General features: G+C 28.5%; 1 protein-coding gene and 2 long non-coding RNA genes across 8 annotated transcripts; 2 read left to right on the plus strand and 1 right to left on the minus strand.

Annotated features, from left to right (window-relative positions):
• Positions 1–658: 658 nt before the first annotated feature.
• LOC111042580 lies at positions 659–8022 on the minus strand. 4 transcript variants are annotated; one of them, XR_002605472.1, is made up of 5 exons: positions 7884–8022; positions 5136–5294; positions 1024–1219; positions 779–956; positions 659–695 (listed from the first exon to the last, which is right to left on the minus strand). It is a non-coding gene; the product is annotated as an uncharacterized LOC111042580 (long non-coding RNA). The 4 variants fall into 4 exon arrangements; XR_002605471.1 differs by lacking the exon at positions 7884–8022 and having other exon boundaries at positions 5136–5346; XR_002605473.1 differs by lacking the exons at positions 5136–5294; positions 7884–8022 and adding an exon at positions 3398–3471.
• Positions 1415–18886, plus strand: LOC111042578. Of its 3 annotated transcripts, none has more exons than XM_022327229.1 (8): positions 1415–1540; positions 14198–14383; positions 15265–15464; positions 16586–16760; positions 16938–17074; positions 17137–17268; positions 18239–18307; positions 18369–18886. In XM_022327229.1, exons 1-8 carry the CDS (start codon positions 1462–1464, stop codon positions 18534–18536), a joined length of 1146 nt encoding a protein of 381 aa, XP_022182921.1. In that variant the 5' UTR covers positions 1415–1461; the 3' UTR covers positions 18537–18886. The 3 variants fall into 3 exon arrangements, with proteins under 3 accessions (XP_022182921.1, XP_022182922.1, XP_022182923.1); XM_022327230.1 differs by lacking the exon at positions 1415–1540 and adding an exon at positions 9148–9241; XM_022327231.1 differs by lacking the exon at positions 1415–1540 and adding an exon at positions 13533–13913.
• Positions 9856–11033, plus strand: LOC111042581. The gene is made up of 4 exons (XR_002605475.1): positions 9856–10007; positions 10095–10325; positions 10674–10753; positions 10849–11033. It is a non-coding gene; the product is annotated as an uncharacterized LOC111042581 (long non-coding RNA).
• Positions 18887–19604: the final 718 nt, after the last annotated feature.

Here is a 19604-nt window from a genome sequence, read left to right on the forward strand (position 1 = left end):
CTACTATAATACTATAATTATTTATATTATTGCAATTTACAGTATCTATGTAAAAAAACAATCTGTGTAAACCAAACATGTTCATTGTTCATATAATGTAATTTTTTCCCAATAGCGGACAATTTTGTCCTTTCTGTGAGTGTCCGTTATCTAGAGGTTTTACTGTATTACATGAAAATATTTCTTTTTAATTTTTAATATTTGTTGTTTAGACGTGAAGATCAAGTGGTACCAAAATTCTTAAATTTTGTTGATCTCTATGCGAACGAACAGATGGAGAATGCAGACGACGATGAATCAACAAAAAGTGGACTATTTTTAATATGGGTTTAATATAATAATTATTATTTTCTGACATTTGAAATATTTACAGCAGTGACGATGAAGAAATGTCCGAAGTTTTTTGACCTGATGTTTCAACTGATGAAGATTTATAAATAATTATGCTAATGTACATAAACTAATAATTATACTTATGTACAATGAACATAAATTAATCAATACACTTGTATACATAGATTAGTAAGTAATTATCAATAGTTTTTTATTATATATTATGAATTTTCATTTACAAATACGTGTTAAATACTAGATTCAATACAAGCCTCTAACAGCATTTTTTCATCATCTCCAAAGTCTTCACCCCAGACAATTTTTTAAAGTGCTTCAAGACATATCATCGCCAGCCCATATGTCTATAATATAATTTTCTTTAGATATGGTACATTTATTTTTTATACTAATTGCATAAGAACAATAATAATAAAATAAACCTAACCATTTATTCGCTCGTGTTCATTGTCACAATCCTCAAAAATACATGCTTGAAATCGACGACGTTAAGGTAAGTGTCACAATATCATACAATATTTTGTCATATTAATTTCGTCAACAGAATTATTTGCTTATTGGCTTAATAATGAGCTGAAAAATACTCGTCTCGGGGTAGTTGATAACTATAATATATACATATATAAACTGCGTTATATTTTAATTATAATATATTTATGTTATTACACTTACCATATCATCAAACTCGAAATTTGATGAACAATCAATGAAGCCGGTTGAAATGTCAGATGTGTGTAGGCTAAATGCTTGGATATTGTTGTTCGACATTTTTTTTTTCTTCACATTACCACTGTCAGTTTTGAAACTTTTTTTGTTATGGACAATTAATTCATACTTGCAACGCTATATTAACAGTAAAATTGACGTGCTGTTCAAAATAAAGAGAGAATTATGGGATTAATAAGTTATCATAATAACAAATAGTCATTATTTATTTTTATTGAATGTGTATTTATTTACACAACTGCGATCTCTAGTCAAATGTACATTACTCAAATACCAAAAAAATACCTATATAACTAATGACGATGTTAATAATGCATGTATATAATGCATGTACTTGAATAACTATTAAATGTATTTCATTTCAAAATATTATTGTAGAATAAAATGAAAACTCTACTAGTGTTTAATATTTTGATTGCTTTATTATATATATGCACTTTGGTCAGCCTACTTACGGCAGCTGGTAAATACAAATTAACCAAATTTATATTATTAATTAGATATATAATGAATACAGTAATCCCTCGTTATCCGCGGTGGTTACGTTCCAGCAAAGTTGCGTGGATATCGAAACAGAGGATAACGAGACCATAAACATACAATTTCTAATTTTTATTATTTTGAACATCTTTTGTATTTAATTATAAATATCATAAAAAGGTTAACATGTTTTACAATATTTGAATATTTATTTTCTTAAAGTAATTTATTAATTATTTATATATATATAATATATTAGGCCTCACAGTGGATGATGAGGGATTACTGTAATAAGAATGATAAGAACCTACATATATTCGTTATTTTTGATAAACGAAATTTCAAATTCCAAAAAATAAATTTGTTTACGTGTCAGTTTATAAGAAGAAATAATGTGCTATTATTTATCATACTTATATATTATGTTTATAGTCATATTACATTCCGGTTATACCTAAGAAATGATGTAGTTGGCTTTTTCTGAGGATAGTTGGTGAAGTATTGAGAGTGGGTCATGTGGTTTACCAGCTGCTTTTCGTGTCGTAGACTATAATTAAAATGCCATTCAAAATTCAGTAATATAGTATCGAATTTTTAGGAAAAATATTTCTTCAAATTCAATGAAAAGTAATATGAAAACAAAAAAGTATAATAAATAACTGAATTAGCAATTACACATTTACACTGTTACAATGAATAATTGATATTGAGTTAAACATTAGGTACATTTTGCTAGTCGATGCGATTTTGAATTACATGTAGTATCGTCAATATAACATAATAGTTTCTCTTACTATTTTAGATTCTGAGTGGAGGTCCGAATATATTGATTTTATTACGATGTGAGTTGTTTTTGTGTTTGCTAGTTTTTGAAAAATTTGGTCGTTAAACGAAATATTCACTGAATGTGTATATTACCAATTTCTATGCAACGTTTGAAGTTTAAATTCTTACAACATGGATATGCATTGTATTCCTCATCATTCAACGATTATGGTATTTTTTTGTAATTAAAAAACCAATATAGATATTTGAAATTCATACGAAACGTTTGTTTTACTATTTCCTACACTTGACCATTTTTAAGAAAATATTTGACCCGTTTTAAGCTTATTATGAACATTTTCAATTGTCTATTATCTTAGTTTTTTTTCTCTATAAATGTCAACAATATTGTACTAATAAAACTGTATGAAACTTCGGAATTTGAATATACACTAATAATTATATATATTAAAAGAATAACTACAAAATAGGTTCGAGCACACTCAAATTTAAAACTCTAAGCAAGAATATTTTGTATGTATTAAGCACTGTGTTTGAGCCCGAACTCTCTAATAAATAAATGATGGAGAACATACTCTCAAAGAGTTTTGATAAATCGAATGATCGTCTGTATCTACAGTAAGAGTCAGCTCACCCCCCCACGGCACACAGGTGGCTTTTTGAATCTACATGGGATTCTGTGAACCGTCTAAAGCGCTTCTAAACCTTTCCTCCGGTTGTAGTTCCAGTCCGTCTCTCTTGTTCAACTTTATTTTCACAACCTTTACTGAGCTCATCCTAAATATATATTCATCTAGATTCTAGTTTCAGCACATTTAGTTGTGAAATTTAACATACATCTGCATTCGAAAAATCAGATGTCTTGCATGGTGTTATCGACGGTATGGTCTACAGCAGGATGTCCCTTTAAAATTTAAATCACGCTTTGCGAGTTGCGACCACCAGGCACCAGCCCTTTGATCATTATACTGTCAGCATTACAATTCAAGGACTATGAATCACAATTTATTTTCAGAATAACTTAATATAGACATTATAGTTTATATTTTCTTACGTATATTTATTTACACAATATTGTGATCGCTTGTCAAACGTATATAACTCAAAAAAAAATATAGGTACGAAGTACCTATATAACTTATAACGACGTAAATAATTCAAATCCTGGAATAAAAACCAAAATAAAAAAACCATTAGAAAAAACTGAAATGTTTAATTTTATTCAACTTACCTTGATATTATTGTATTTTAATTTTAAATAATACAATTAATAAATTAGTGGTAATTATTTATATTGCTCTATTCAATTTCAGCATTTTGGTAACCACAACAATGTGCAGCAGACCACCTGCTGGTAGATACAAAATTTGTAAAATGTATATTTAATATAACTAAAAATCTACTAATGATAAACAATGAGTAAAATAGACTATCTATGACCACAGAGACATGAAATTTTCACTGAATGTTTATGTAAGAATTTTCTATACACCATACAATATGCAAAATATTTTGACGACTCACGTTGGACTATTTATAGGCATATTAAATTTGCGATTCTTATAAGTTTTTTTTTGATTATCGTCCATAAAAAAATGTTTGCTAGGGCAAAATAATTGAAATCATAATATAATTTTATTTTACAAGATAAGTTTTTGTTAGTTGAAATTACAAAAACATTTGAGTGCAATTATACAGTAAATTGTTTTGTGAGCCTTTGAATATCAAATTTCAACAAAATACTTAAAAAACACTAAAATGTTCTAAATTATTTTAGGTTAGAAATTTATTAAAATTTTTCTTTTCATATTTAAGATTTGAAAATTCGATACAAAATTTCTTATAAGTACGTCTACCTTTTTCAACAAAAAAAAGTTCTACCAGAAACTTGATTTGAATTTTTATGAGAATTTGAAGTTGACATTTTTACAACGTTGGATATTCACTTGATTTCTCATGATACTTGAAATTTACCTGTTTACACGTTTTACAAAAACAGCCCAACTCTTGTATAATTTTTCTAGTAGGCTTGTGAATTTCACAATATCGAGTCTGACATTTGGAATACGTTTTATTCAGTCCGCTTCATGAAATTCTTAGAGAGTTGAAAGTATTTTGTTGGAAAGGTAAGGTCGGTCTTACCAGCTGTTTTGACGCTAAAAGTAATAACCGTTAACAGCGTACCAGCTCATTAGGATCGTTTCAATATACTAAATTATGTTTTTGAAATTTCATAGATTCCGGATGGGAACAATGGTTTAATAATCTCAATGTATTTATTACCACCAAATCTAAAAAAATACCAGCCAGTAACATTACTACATGTAAATTGTACAAAAGAGGGATACTTAATCGTCTCACACACCAAGTTAACAGTATGCTTAGTAAGAAAAAAATGTATCCGTCCAACATGTCCATTATTAGTTAAAATGTTAGAATATGTATCGTTTAATTATTTATAATTGAGTGTATGTGTCGTCAATGATCGATGTTATCTTTAACCGTGATAGTATAACAATTTATTAGCTCAAGAGTTCAAGATAGATATCTAGGATTTCATAGTATGTATATTTTATTGTTTTTCCATAAAAGAATAGTTTCTACAATTTTTCGTTCGTTCATGACGGGTAAAACGTACATATATTATAAATCGCATGCGTTCTGTCCAAAAAAGGTGGTCAATATAATGAAATATGCAGCTGAGTATCAATGGTATGTGTATATCAATATACAAGCTTTAATCTAGTTTTATATTTTGAGTGGTAATATTAATATATAAATGTATTCATTACCTTATACTGACGCTGTACGCATTGACTGCAAGTGCAAAAGTACAAGGACGTTATGGCGACCCGTTTCCACTCCAACTGCATCCGTACACTCGCTGGATAGACACTTTTTTGTCGGTATACATTTTTTCGGACCACATGTAACTAGGCCTATACAATAAACTATAAAAAAAATGATCGCTTCGTTATTAATACTTTAACCAGTCAAATCATAAAATACATTTAGTACACAATTAATTGATAAGAATTTATAATTATTAAAATTATAACCGTTTTTTTAATGAACTAATTCTATTATTTGAATATATTTCTATAATAACTATTAATTATTATTATGGTTGTTTATTTTTGTTGGGATTAATAAATTATCATAATAAAAAATATTCATTATTTATTTTTACTAAATGTGTATTTATTTACACAACTGCGATCGATAGTCGAATGTACGTTACTCAAATACCAAAAAGGTACCTATATAATTAATAACTATGTTATACATGCATGTATAACTTGCATCAGTAATAAATGTCAAAAAACATCAGGTGGTACTTTAATTGTTTTTATTTATTTATTTGTACATTTTAACTTTGCGAACCCAGTTACAATCACTATAGACATAAGGCTAGGGTTTACGTATTTTAAATTTTAATAAATATTTGTAAATACATTGCTATTAATCCTAAATATTATAATATGCCAGTATAGATAGTTATATAATTTCCATATTCAAACAACTTTAAGTATATTTTGTGATGTGAGATTTATGATTGAAATAATTCACTGAAAGAAAATGGTTATGCATACAAAATAAAGATGTATAACAATAGAATTTAACTTAATAAGTTATTGACACAGAATGTAACATTTATCCAGTCAAAAGATTATTTAGTTAATACCTAAAGAAAATTATTTTAATTAGACACATTAAAACAGATCATTATTTCAATAATTACTAACTAGTTGCGTTGATCTGTTTATAGGTGCATTTTGACCATTGTATCTTTTCAATAAATTCATTTGTCATTAATTATTTCCTTAAAAAACAATTTTTATGAATCATATTGTAATATAATACATACATAATATTATTACATCAGAATAAATGTCTAAACAAAAAATCAAGAACGTTTACATGCCGATCTCTGACTCGTCAAACATTTTTTTTTGTGGAGGCTTAAACATTTTTATAATTTATTTTAAACCTATATTGGTACCTAAAAACTTTTTAGCCGATACTTTTAGAACTATTGCTCGAAACCTATACTGGATACCAATTTTGAATATTTGTTAAATCCGTTCAAACCCGAATCGATATCGAAACTGAAAGTGAAATCGAAAAAAATAAATACCGATATTCAAAACCAAAAATTAAATCTTAACAAATAAATTCAATATCCAAACCAGAAATCAAAATCAGAAAAAATGATTTTGGTTTGAACACCTGTTTTGAATTCTCAATACTTTCAACTACGTATCAACATAATATAAAAAAAAGCGGGTAAGTGGATGTCGCTTTGCTGTACCTACATTAGGTGTCTAAGAGTTCGATGTAATGGTTAATGGATGGTATTAAATTTGAATTCAATGATATCAAATAATTGTATACGAAAAACGAATCTGATCGGAGACTGTAATTCAGCTTAGGATATTTTATATTGTTATTAGTTATTAAACTATTACTTACTATAAATATGATAGCCGGTAATTCGAGTTAATATTATTCTTAAATTATCAGTGTGTTGTATATGTATATTATAGACAGTTGTCAAAATAATATTATTTAATATATATGTTATAAAGGTGGGGATATTTTAAATTTTAAATTATTGAAGTTGGTCAGGCCAGCGAAACAAGATGTGCTGAGGCGACAATAATATTTTCTATATAACATCGCCGTAAGCGCAGGCGCGGGGAGTCCCGTCGTCGCAGGGTGTGAGGACGCGGGTACGACGACCGGTCCGTGTGCCAGTCGTAATACGGGCTAGGCGATCCGAATTTGCTAAGTGTTTTATTTATGTTCATTTTTAATAAAAAGTGTTTCCGACCCCCAAAAATTATTTGTTCTGTTTGAGTAGTCTCGCAATTCTACCGTACTCTTTAAAATCCGATCTAGATTAGAGGTTAGAGGTGCAGTAGAGGTTCAAACATTTTTGTTATTTATTTTAAACCTATATTGGTAGTACACTTTTGAACCGATATTTTTTGAACCTATACTGAATTCAAATTTTAAATACCAGTTAAAACCATAAACACCCAAGATCGATATCGAAACTGAAAAAAAATAGATACCGATATTCAAATCCGAAAATGAAATCGGAAAAAATAAATAGTATTGTATGAAACCCAAATCAAAATCAAAATAAAAAATATGTTTTTGTTTTCAATCCCTATTTTGAACTCTCAATACATTCAATTACTGAACTAAGTATGACTATAATATAAAAAATGTATCTAATACAAAACTTAACTCACTTTTATACCTATTTTATACTCAATTCCATGTTTATATTTCAGCAGAAAAACTTGCAGCTACTATAATATAATCCTGAAGCTAAGTGACAATAAATAATAAGTTACACATTTATAATTTATTTATCTATACAACTTACAAGCAAAATGATAGTTGCAGAAGGGAAACGAAACTAGCAAATTCATACAACGATACAAACAAAAGTATATTAATAATTTAACGTATAAATATAATATTATGATTATAATATAACTATCCATATGTAAAAATATTGAATCTACCTGAATATATCTGGAAGGGGGTACATGTGAACTCCCCTGATTGCGACCTTTTCAGCCTTTTTTAAATGTAAATTCAAAATTTATATATTTTTTACCAGTAAAAAATGTAAATTTCATCATGATGTTTTATTGAATGAAAACATGTAAACTCCATAGATGGTAAAATTCGTCAAAACTGAATCTAATCATTATAAAATATATATATATTTAAATAAATGTAAAAAAGATATAACTTTCTAAATATAATATATAGTATATAATTACATTTTGAAACATTGGTATTTATAGGTATATTGCATCTGTTGTATGGATATTTAATCCATATAACATTATTAAATTACACTAGAAAACCAATACCTGTTTAATATATAATATATTAGATCTGTATATACTTATTCAAGCGACCTCGTCATGTTTTTTTTCTCATCTCACATGTAGGTACTCGTTGTGCTGAATTGTATACTTCTTGGATAAATAAAAAAAAAAAAAATCTGTATGCAATTATTATGAACATATTATTATTGATAACTATAAATATTTGTATGCATCAGCATAATATTATCATCATGAGGTGAAAGGGGCTTGTTATAGCCGTGAGAGGTGGTGTCACCAGGGATAATGAAATGTAGTTATCTGCGGGTATAGGGTATGAGCAAACGCTAAAGAAGATTCTTTCAACACGGTTTGTACCATCAAGGGCGCCATTTAAAATAGAAAAACATTATTTTTGGTTAGCTTCAAGGTGACTTGAGGATAGAGTTTAGAAGTGGAGCACTTCGCGGATGTTTAGGTAGTCTTATTGTTATGCAATTAGTATGTTCTAGTAGGAAACCAGCATTTGATGCTAAACATTTGTTTTGTAAACAGTCAAAGCAAAGTTGGTCTTTTGCAAGGAAAAATAACAACTCAAAATTCGAAAAGGATTCTAACGAGTGGTATATATGATAAACAGATATCACTGACAGTTTTGAAACTTTTGTTGTTATGTACAATTAATTCATACTTGCAACGTTGTATTAACAGTAAAATTGACATGATGTTCAAAGTAAAGAGAGGATTATGAGATTAATAAGTTATCATAATAACAAATAGTCATTATTTATTTTTATTAAATGTGTATTTATTTACACAACTGTGATCTCTAGTCAAATGTTCATTACTCAAATACCAAAAAGGTATATAACTAATGACGATGTTAATAATGCAAGTATAACTTGAATAACTATTATTAAATGTATTTAATTTCAAAATAATATTGTAGTTTGCCTTTAATAATAAAATGAAAAGTCAACTAGTGTTTAATATTTTGATTGTTTTATTATATCTATGCACTTTGGTCAGCCTAATTACAGCAGCTGGTATAAATACAAATTAACCAAAATTATATTATTAGTTATATAATGAATATTAAGAATGATCAAAACATACGTATTATATTCATTAATTTTTTTTTAATGAAATTTCAAATTCCAAAAAATATATTTTTTTTACTTGTCAGTTTATAAAAAAAAATAATTTATTATATATTATATATTATATTTATAGTCATATTATATTCCGTTTCTATCTTAGAAATGATATAGTTGGCTTTTTCTGATTATAGCTAAAGTCAATCGATAGATACCCACAACGCTATACGTTCCAGTTTTGATCTTAAAGAATTCTTTACGTCGATCGAGAGGATTACATATAAAATGTCTTGGTTTTATGGTTTCGAAGCATAGGGAAACACGTGTGATTAAACTAACCGTCCATAGAATGAATATTAATATTAAACGATAATAATCTCGTTAGTATCTTGGAGCTGTGGTGAAATTACCGAGGGGGGGATAGATCCCCCAATGAGCTGTATTTTTATACTGTCGTATACACACAAATAGTTCAGATACAAACTTATTAATTAATATTTATTATTAAACTAAAAAATAAAATAAAATATTTAGTTGTGTAGTTAGTACCGATCATAAATATTTACTATTTAAACGATGAGCATGATTTTAAAATATATGGTCTGTTTCATTTTAATTCTTATTTATTAATAAACACTTGGGTGCCCCGCCACACCTGAATATAATTACAGTACCTACTTCCCACACACTACATGCATATTATAGATTACAGATGGTAAGTAATCCGATGATGGGTAAAACCACTATTTCAAAAATTAAAATTTAATAAAGAAAATCTAACTTCAAGATTTACATTTCGTAGAACGAATAATAATACTACGAACGCGGGCCGACACTAAGTATCTATACATTGATTATCGCGATAACGTACACACACTACATACTGTGACATTCTCGATTCTCACATAGCCACAGTGTCAGGAAATTGATTTAATTTTCATAAGCTAAAAGCAAAACGGAGCAAAACAAAAGAAAACTACCGGCAACTAATAATACTCTTTTGAATTTTTTTTAAAAGAAGCCTGGAATTGACGTAAGTATTACAATTTTAAATTATTCAAAATACTGCACATAATTAATATATGTATGAAATATGCATGACGTATTTTGTACACTTATATTATAATTAACATTACAACTCGCATCAAAAATAAGCAAAATTAAATAAACACCAGTTAAAATGTATTGACAATTTAACTGCAGTCGCTGCAGTTTATTCAATAAATATTATGTCATATTAATTATTATAAAAAAATGAATGAGTCTACTAAAAAATAGAATTTAATAATTTATAATAATAATAATTAATAATACCTAATAATAATTTAAAAAAAAATTTAATTCGATTTTACCTATTCATTTTCTTGTTTATTAATTAAAGAAAACATAGAGAAATCTGATGATGTATTACCTCATGTTGAAAATAAAAATTTGATTCAAACTGTCCAAGTAACAAATAAGGTAGGTACAGTTTTGTTCTAAGGTATTGTACCTGTAGCATGACTGCTAACACTGTATATCATTAATAAATTATTTTCTGCTTCGTAATTTTTTAGAGTAATCATTTTGATGCAAGTCAAAATGACATTGCTTTGTTTATTAGACATAATTTGCTATCAGACGAAGATAAAAATAACCTGAGATTTTCGAACTTAATGGTCTGGCAATGTTGGCAATTCACAATGACATAACATTTTCAAATGAAGAGGTCATTGATGAACTTGCTGAAAAGCCCAGAAATTTGGACATAATATTGTAAAATATTAAAACTATTTATTACATATTTGTTATTTGTAAATATATAGTATTATGTAATATAAAATGATTATATTGACATGTTTTGAGTTATTAAATTATACCAAATATAGATAAAAGGGTGTGGGAGGCAAAGGCCTCCACAAGTTTGCTATACAAATTTATTTCAATTCCCCCCCTCAAAAAACATTCTCAATTACGCCACTNAAATATATAGTATTATGTAATATAAAATGATTATATTGACATGTTTTGAGTTATTAAATTATACCAAATATAGATAAAAGGGTGTGGGAGGCAAACACATCCACAAGTTTGCTATTCAAATTTATTTCACCCCCCCCCCAAATAAGACATTCTCAATTACGCCACTGTCTTGGAGTGCAATGTTGAAGTATGGGAAGTGTCCTTCCGAATACACAAGGTAGGAACTAAAAGAAGTAGCAGTAGTGATTTGTCGTAAATATTAGTGTGCTATGTACTGACGTCCCGCCTATACGTATATACTTGAGATAGCGAGGGGAACGAATGAGATTGTTCACACTAGGATGTGATTGACCTTGGGAAAGCGTCTTGAAAGATTTAGGATAACAACTATAGTCTTTGTGTGCGTAGTTTTGAGAACTCGACAAACGAAATCGCGTTTTGAAAGATATATGGAGAATTGGAGACAATTAGACACATGCATACCTATATGGACATAATTAATGAATAATATAAATATTGTTCTATTATAATAAATAGCCGTCAGATACTCAGATAATATATCGACAGCGACAACCGCGTAGGCGTAGACCGTTTCCTGGAACTCGTACGCACACGTGCAATAGTAAACGGGGTCAGCACTATCTTATAGTTAGGAGAAGAGTGGAGAGTAGGCCTATAAAACAGGAACCCAGCCAAACGATATTCAGACGTGATATACCAGAGCCAGTACGAGCACCTTCACGCCAGTCCACTCTCTGATAAATTTCAGTGTACCAAAAGTCCAAAAATATTCTACCAGTTTTACATGTCAAATAATTCCTATGTTCATAATAATCTAAAATTGAATTAGAATTATTTACACCTTGTCATCATTTATACAGTTTTTTTTTTATTAAAAATTAAATTTCAATTATGTTTTTTTTTAAATATTTATAGTCATTACTCATTAGAGAATTTCGAATTCTATTTGTTTTATTTTAATTTTTGTCGATAAAAGTTAACTTTTTTCATAAAAAACCTTGTAAATTGATTACAGTAGAACTCCGATTATCCGAACGCCAATCATCCGGACGTTCAATTAACCGGATGAGAAAAAAAAACGGCGAGTGCCATTATTCTTACACCTGTCTCGTAGTCGTTTTTAGATTAGGTAAAGAATATATATTATATTTTATTCTTAATAACATCCATCATTACGACGTAAGTACATTACAAATTCTAAAGCTTTTGGTGCATTGAATTTGGCATTTAAATGGTCTGAGAGGCAAGAAAAATCGAACTCCAATAATTAAGGATTATTTTTTTCAGTTAAATATATAATAAAATCATTTTTTTAAGGTTACGAATTTTAAATTATATTACATATTATATATTAATGATAAATACATGCGTACAATATATTCGTACAATTATATAACTTTTGATATATTATAAGTCAATCATCCGGATATTTGCTTATACGGACCATCCTTGACATTAATTAGTCCGGATAATCGGAGTTCTACTGTACATGATTTGAAATATATTTTTACAAAATCAGTTTAAAATTTTAAAAATATATAGTCGCGACTTTTTAGCATTCGAATTTTGATAAAATACGTAAAAATCACGAAAATTAGAAAATCATTTTGAGTTCGAAATTCATAATACTTTTTCTTTTTAAATCTAAGATTTTTAAATTGAAAATAATATTTTTCATAGGTGCGTCTATCTTTATCAAAATACAAATGTCTACCGGAATGTCTAAATCAATTTTCATGATCTTTTGAATTTGAACATTGACCATTTTTTTTAAAAATATTTGACCCGTTTTAAGCTCATTATGGACATTTTCAATCGTCTATTATCTCAGTTTTTTTTCTCTATAAATGTCATCGATATTGTGTTCGTTGGGTCAAAACAAATGAAAAGTAATGTATAGTTTCTGATATATCATTTCAATAGAAGTTAAAAAGATTAAAAATGCAGAGGCACAGTTTTTTTTTTATTATAAATTAAATTTCAAATGTTGACAAAATGAATTAAATATAAAATGTACAAATTATATTTGTTGTAGTTAAAATTGCTTATCAACTTTATAGTTAAGGTTAGGACATTTTGAACAAGGCTAAATGTAAGTGGTTAATTCTGTAGAAAAAAAGTTAAAAATAAATTAGCACAGTTTTTTTTTATTGTTATTTTAAGTTCTAGTAATTTAGATTTAGAACTATAGTTCTATAGTAATGTTAAAATAAAAATAAATCGTATAGGTACTTAAATATAATTAATATATTATACTCTGTCTCAAAGAAAACAATCACATTCTGCGCATCTTGAATGATTCGATTGTCACGTGAACCACTTGATCACGCCAACATCGGAAGGTGGTATGAGACGCGCAGCACAGCAGTACATCAGTTAACATTCTGATTATTCTCCTTTGAGGCATGCATATTACTTTATAGAGTGACCTAAATCACCCGAGAATGTAGTGAAGACTACTGAGTGTCCCAGCTCGATTACCGTCCGGGAGTACGCGTCACAGTCGTGTAACCGCCAACCGGCGGCGTGGTTGGTTAGTGTCCGTCGGTCGTGTGTCGGCACTGTGGTATTGGCCACTCGCAACGCTTCGTCCGTGTCGGTCTGCGGTAGCTGGCTGTGGCTGGTAGTTGACCAACTGGTGATTTCTTTTTCAAATATTTACGACTCTCGAAATATCACCGGAACTTGTACTTGTGCCGTTACTAGTAGTATACACAATGCGCACTGTTGTCCTGGTTGTAAGTTGGTTTACCCGACACTTGTTTCTGGTGTATACCAATGCCATGTTGCACTGTTGCTGTGAACGACTGTCACATACGTAATAGTTGTTAGCTCCGATAAGACCCGTTTAGTAGTGATTGACAATGTTTTCTTTAGATACAACTATTAAGTAAAAAAACATATTTTTTTTTGTTATTTTAGGAATTGGCGAAACATCATGCCGGTATTTAGGTGAAACGGAAAAAGATGGTCAAAAATGTCGCGCAGACAAGGTGAAAGTACATAAACTTCCGCCAAAATGCACATCATTTGTGTATAATGGCGTTATGGTTACATCAGATTATAATATCCAGTATAAAGACGATAAAGACGATATGGCCGGAAGGGGTAAAACAACAATTTTTAATATAGAATCTATGTTATTGGAAATAACTAAATAGTTCTACTTAACGGGGTTATAGCAGTGTTAGGACTTATCTAGATAAATTCACAAGATTATTATTTTGTGAAAGTTAGCTAGATCTGTTATTAGTAATAAATATTCTGTATTCGGTTGTGAATAAATAAAAAATATACTAATTAAATTATTTATTTAGTATCATAATATATTACTGTTATTAGTCATGACCGGTGTTATTTCCTAGAATTTTATAAATATTTTTAAATTATAATTCAGATGCGTATAATAGATACAGACGACAAGTAATCACTTCCGTCCTACAGACAAAATTCCATTGAATATAATATCATTATTATATTTATTGAGAAATAAAGATAAACCAGCAGTTTATTCTTTCTGTATTCGCTGTACATAATTCGTATCACCAAAAAATACTACCAAAACGACCACTGCCTACTTGGCTACTAGTAAAGTTAGATATTGATTTTTGTGTTAGTCGGTATTGACTCATAAAATTAACAAAAATGACAGTAAATCAAAGTCATTTTGGGGAATAATTATTTAATTATGTTATTAAATGAGTCTAAATGTTTTGAAAATGGCATTAGCACCAATATAAAGTTTAATATTTTACGAAGAAATTTCTAATCATCATGTAAATATTTTTGAAGTAAAACAAAATAACAACTTTTATCGGCCTTATCGTTATTGTTTATTTGAATATAAATAATATAATTTCATAAAGTAATATTATAATAATTAGATGCACTATAAAAGATAAAAGAATATAATGTCATTAGTTTCTAGCAAAATTTAGTTTAAATTCTGATCTACGGTAATTAATGATTATTTATGTTTTTTTTTACAGTATGCTTATATGACCTTGTACATTTTGATAAGCAGGCAAAAAATGTGTACTTATTTTTTTCACATGGAATCACACGTGATTGGCATCATATGCTTATAAATGGAGATTATACGATTGTGAGTAGAAAAGTGCGCATTGTGCGTAATAAGTATTATGTGAAAGGGTTGATTCTGGATGGATTTCATTATGCTTATGAAAATGTAAGTAAAGTGTGTAAAACTACGAATGATTTTAAGTTTGTTTATGGTAGATATATTTTAATTAAATAGAATCATAGGTATGATCCCGTACTATTCATATAGCATATGTACTCTAATAGCTTTAGTACGTTCGAAAACACTTCCCTGCAAACTAGTTGATGAGTACCTAGAAAAAATTTCGATGAATCGATATGAAATAAGTTCAACCATATCTTTTTTTATCTGGAGTACAAGAAGGAATCACATTTGAATCACTTCTACATCACCCCGTTATTTTTAATCGACATCATGGAATGACAAAATATTTTATGCTAAAAAAGCTCTAATTTCTGAATTTTGGACTTCGACCCGCAATAAATGTTTTGAGTTTAATCGGTTTTACTTCTCGATGCTGCCTTTTATATTATTTCTTCTGCGTTAGTTCACGAAAAACTACGGAACAGCTAGCCAATCCACCTCCGGGTTTAGCAGACTTCCAATCTTCAAGAAATCCACTGAATACTTTCAAAAAAAATTTTTAATGTAAATTAAAAAAAATTAAATAGATGTCGCTTTGCTGTATAGTAAATTACTGATGGGAACTGTAATGGATGGTATAAATTTGAATACAACAATATAAAATCGTTGCATACGATTCTGAGCGAAAACGGTCCGTCAGTCTATAATACTCAGTATTTTAGTATATTTGATGATACTATTATGATTAAACTATTAAATTAATTTATGGAGTAAACCTTAGATTTCTTTGGGGGGGGGGGGGGGGGGGCAAAACGGGGTCTGGCAAAACGTACGTTGTTTTTCGTCAAGGATTAGTTCTAGAACAAGTACGTAAATATGGAGGGAAATTTAAAATTGAATAAGATACCGCGTTAAAACCATAAAAACATAAAAACCTAGTATCCTTACTTTCTGGAATGTATTTATTGGGATTTTCATGTGGATACTGATACCTACCTTCCCCTGATCCATCTAAATATCTATATTGAATTTCAAATAAATCGGACGAGTAGTTGTGAAGATTACGATTGCGTAAAAAGCGACATTCATTTTTATTTATATAGATAGATAAATAGTTTATGATTTTATACATTTCTATTATATAATAATTTATTCATCATTAGGCTGTTGGTGATATGTACCAAAACTTAACCGATTACGTAAAAGCTATTAAACATTTTGATGCAAAATTGGAAATTGGGCTTTATTTGAGTGCTAATACTTTCATAAAATATGAAAGTAAAGTGGAGTGTATCGACAAAGACGATGACTGGTACCAACCACCTTGTAATAAGCCATGTAAGCGGATAAATAAAAATCAAATTAGTAGAAATACAACTGCTTATACATACAGTTACACCAAATAATTTAAATTATAATTGTGATTTTTAAGATATAATAGATATCTTTATTCTACAACCAACCAATTTTTCAAATATAAAATTGTATTATAATTTGTTGTGTTTTGTATACTAGATTTTGATTTCTCAAAGATGAATTCAATTATGGATTTCTACATAATTGAATTTCATACTTTAAACAAATGTATTACTGATTTATTACGTACTGGAATTACACCTTTGGATTCATCAAATCCGCATATTTTTTCATTAGTAAGATTTGTATCAAACACATAACTTCAAAATTAAAATTGAAAATTTTATATTTTTTTCAGAACTATTTTGCAGCACTTTTAGCAAATTCAACCATTGATAAGCAAAAATTATATTTTGAATTCTTAATAAGTCCTATACCGTTGACCAATGAAATTGGAAATTTCCCGAATTGTGAAATATCATATAACGAGGTATAAACATTTTAATTCAAAGTGCCCATCAGTTTATAAATAAGTATGTAGGTCATATAGATTTTTATCAGTACCTAAGTCTTACGCCGATTTAAAGGACTGGAGACATAAAATAATATTAGTGCATTTGGTTTCCAAAATACATTGAGTGAATATCTGCCACTCTTACTGGCGAATGCCCATTAGTGACATCTCGTAGATATACGGGCTTCAAGTTTGGCGTGGAGTGTCATTTGATGAGAGGAAATTAAAGGTCGCCAAATCGGCGCTGAGGTTAAGAAACAGGAGATCACGGTATTTCATTTTCTTTTGTAAGATTAATAATAGTACAACACACAAAGAAGGAGTGGAAACAGCTTGTTAATACTTTATGAAATACGAAAATATTTCACAAAATTGTTACGTGAAAAGTCGTTCACTTTGTATACTGAAATACAACATTTATAGCATAATATACACATCGACATTGATAATATCCATTATTATTTATTATTATTTAAATCGATTAACCACGTCCGCTGTCAGAGTATAGTTCATATTAGTATATCGTTGTAAAAAGATCAAATATAGGTACCCATTGACCATTGAACATTCAATATTAAATTTGGTGTCCTGTCTTGACATCTCCTCTCACACAACTCCAATTTTGACCAGATATTTACATCCTGGTATCCGACGATTGAAGTCACCGCACTCCTCGTCAACCATAATTAACTATCATTATTCATAAAATCGTTTTACCTTCTGGGGAGTAAACACAATTTCCCCAGTACCAGATTTAAAAATATCTGATCAGAAATTTAAGTACGTACAAAATATACCCAATTAACTTTCGTAGTTTGTGATTGAGTGAATTTTTTTGATGAAATTGACTTTTACCGATTTATGTAATTATTTTTTGGATAGTTTGACTATTAATCATTATATTTAAAGTACATATTATTTAAATACTTTGTATAAATGTTTACAGTATTGTGAAAACAAAAATAACAAAAAAAGTAAATTTTGTGCCGATGACTCAGAAGCATTGTACCAAAAAGTAATACTTTGTAATGTATAATATTATGAAAATTAATTTAATTTTTTTGTTTAATTTTTAGGGTAAATTTACAAAAGCCAATGCAAAGGGATTCATAGGCATGTATATAGATTTAGTCGATCGTGATAATAAATGTCATTGTGGAAAGTACATGGCGTTTGATATGATGGTAAAAAGATATAATGGTGAAACGGATCCAAAGGATTGCGAACCATTAAGAGGCTCTTGAATACTTGAATTAATAGTTATTGTCTTATACTGTAATTAGGTACAGTTAATTGATTATAGTGTCTTCTACTAGTTACTTGATTCTCATAGAACATTTTTTTTATTTTTTTGTAATCCAAAAACTATTAAAACCATCTGTATACTTGAAATTTTTTAAGAAATAAACAATCTGTGTACTATTCCTAGAGAACAATTAGAAATAAAAATATATGATAACAGAAGCAACCATGAATTATGATAAAAACGTCAGGGAACTAAAACATCTAAAAATATTGGGATTTTAGGACAGTTTTTCTGTATAAACATTTTAGTTCAAATTCAGACAAAATGAAATAAGTATTTAAACGAAGAATGACGATTATATAGTTATTTTGTTACAAATAAAAATATTATTTATGTACACTTGAAATTTATAATTTAAAAATTTAAAAGTGTTTTATTATATTTATGCACACAAAAATATTTTCAAATGCAAATTGTTCGTCAAAACTTAATTAAACTTACAGTTATGACTAACTGCATCACAGTAGAATAAATTACTTTAATTACGATTAAAATTACTAGTAATTAAGTTAATACAAAAATTATTGTGATGTATAATTTATACTGCACATTAATCATTATAATCAAAATTATAAAATATTAACTAGTGTTGTTTTTACTAAACATAAAATATTTTTTAATGATCTTACAGACTGAATAAAATATTGAAAAATAATAAACAGTCACATAAATAATGTGTTTGTAACTACAGTGGTCGCCGCTTACAGTGTTCACTGGTTATAAGAATCAGCCGCTTTTAGTGATCAAAAATATCAGGAACGGAACAAACAGCCGTCTTCAGTGCATTTTTCGCCGCGTACTGTGATCAAGTTTTCGGTTATTGTGATCAGAAATAATTATGTCGGAAATACAATTTATAATAAAATTACCTATTTTTATGTACACAAAGGGGGAAAAACGATTACGAACGGCCGTCCTAATCTTGGGATGTGACCCACGTAATGAGTGTACTTCATATCGTAATATCGTATATGTTTGAAATCGTTTGTGTTCCCGTTATTACCGA

The sequence above is a fragment of the Myzus persicae genome, unplaced genomic scaffold (genome assembly GCF_001856785.1).
Source record: "Myzus persicae strain clone G006 unplaced genomic scaffold, MPER_G0061.0, whole genome shotgun sequence".
In the NCBI taxonomy this organism is placed as follows: domain Eukaryota; kingdom Metazoa; phylum Arthropoda; class Insecta; order Hemiptera; family Aphididae; genus Myzus; species Myzus persicae.

Bases quoted from the DNA above. Each gene is read 5' to 3' on its own strand.
- LOC111042578 (XM_022327229.1), top strand. From the start codon at position 1,462: ATGAAAACTCTACTAGTGTTTAATATTTTGATTGCTTTATTATATATA. The intron at 16,761-16,937 runs GTAAGCGGATAA...TTTGTATACTAG, and splicing joins ACCACCTTGTAATAAGCCAT to ATTTTGATTTCTCAAAGATG. The intron at 17,269-18,238 runs GTATAAACATTT...AAATGTTTACAG, and splicing joins GTGAAATATCATATAACGAG to TATTGTGAAAACAAAAATAA.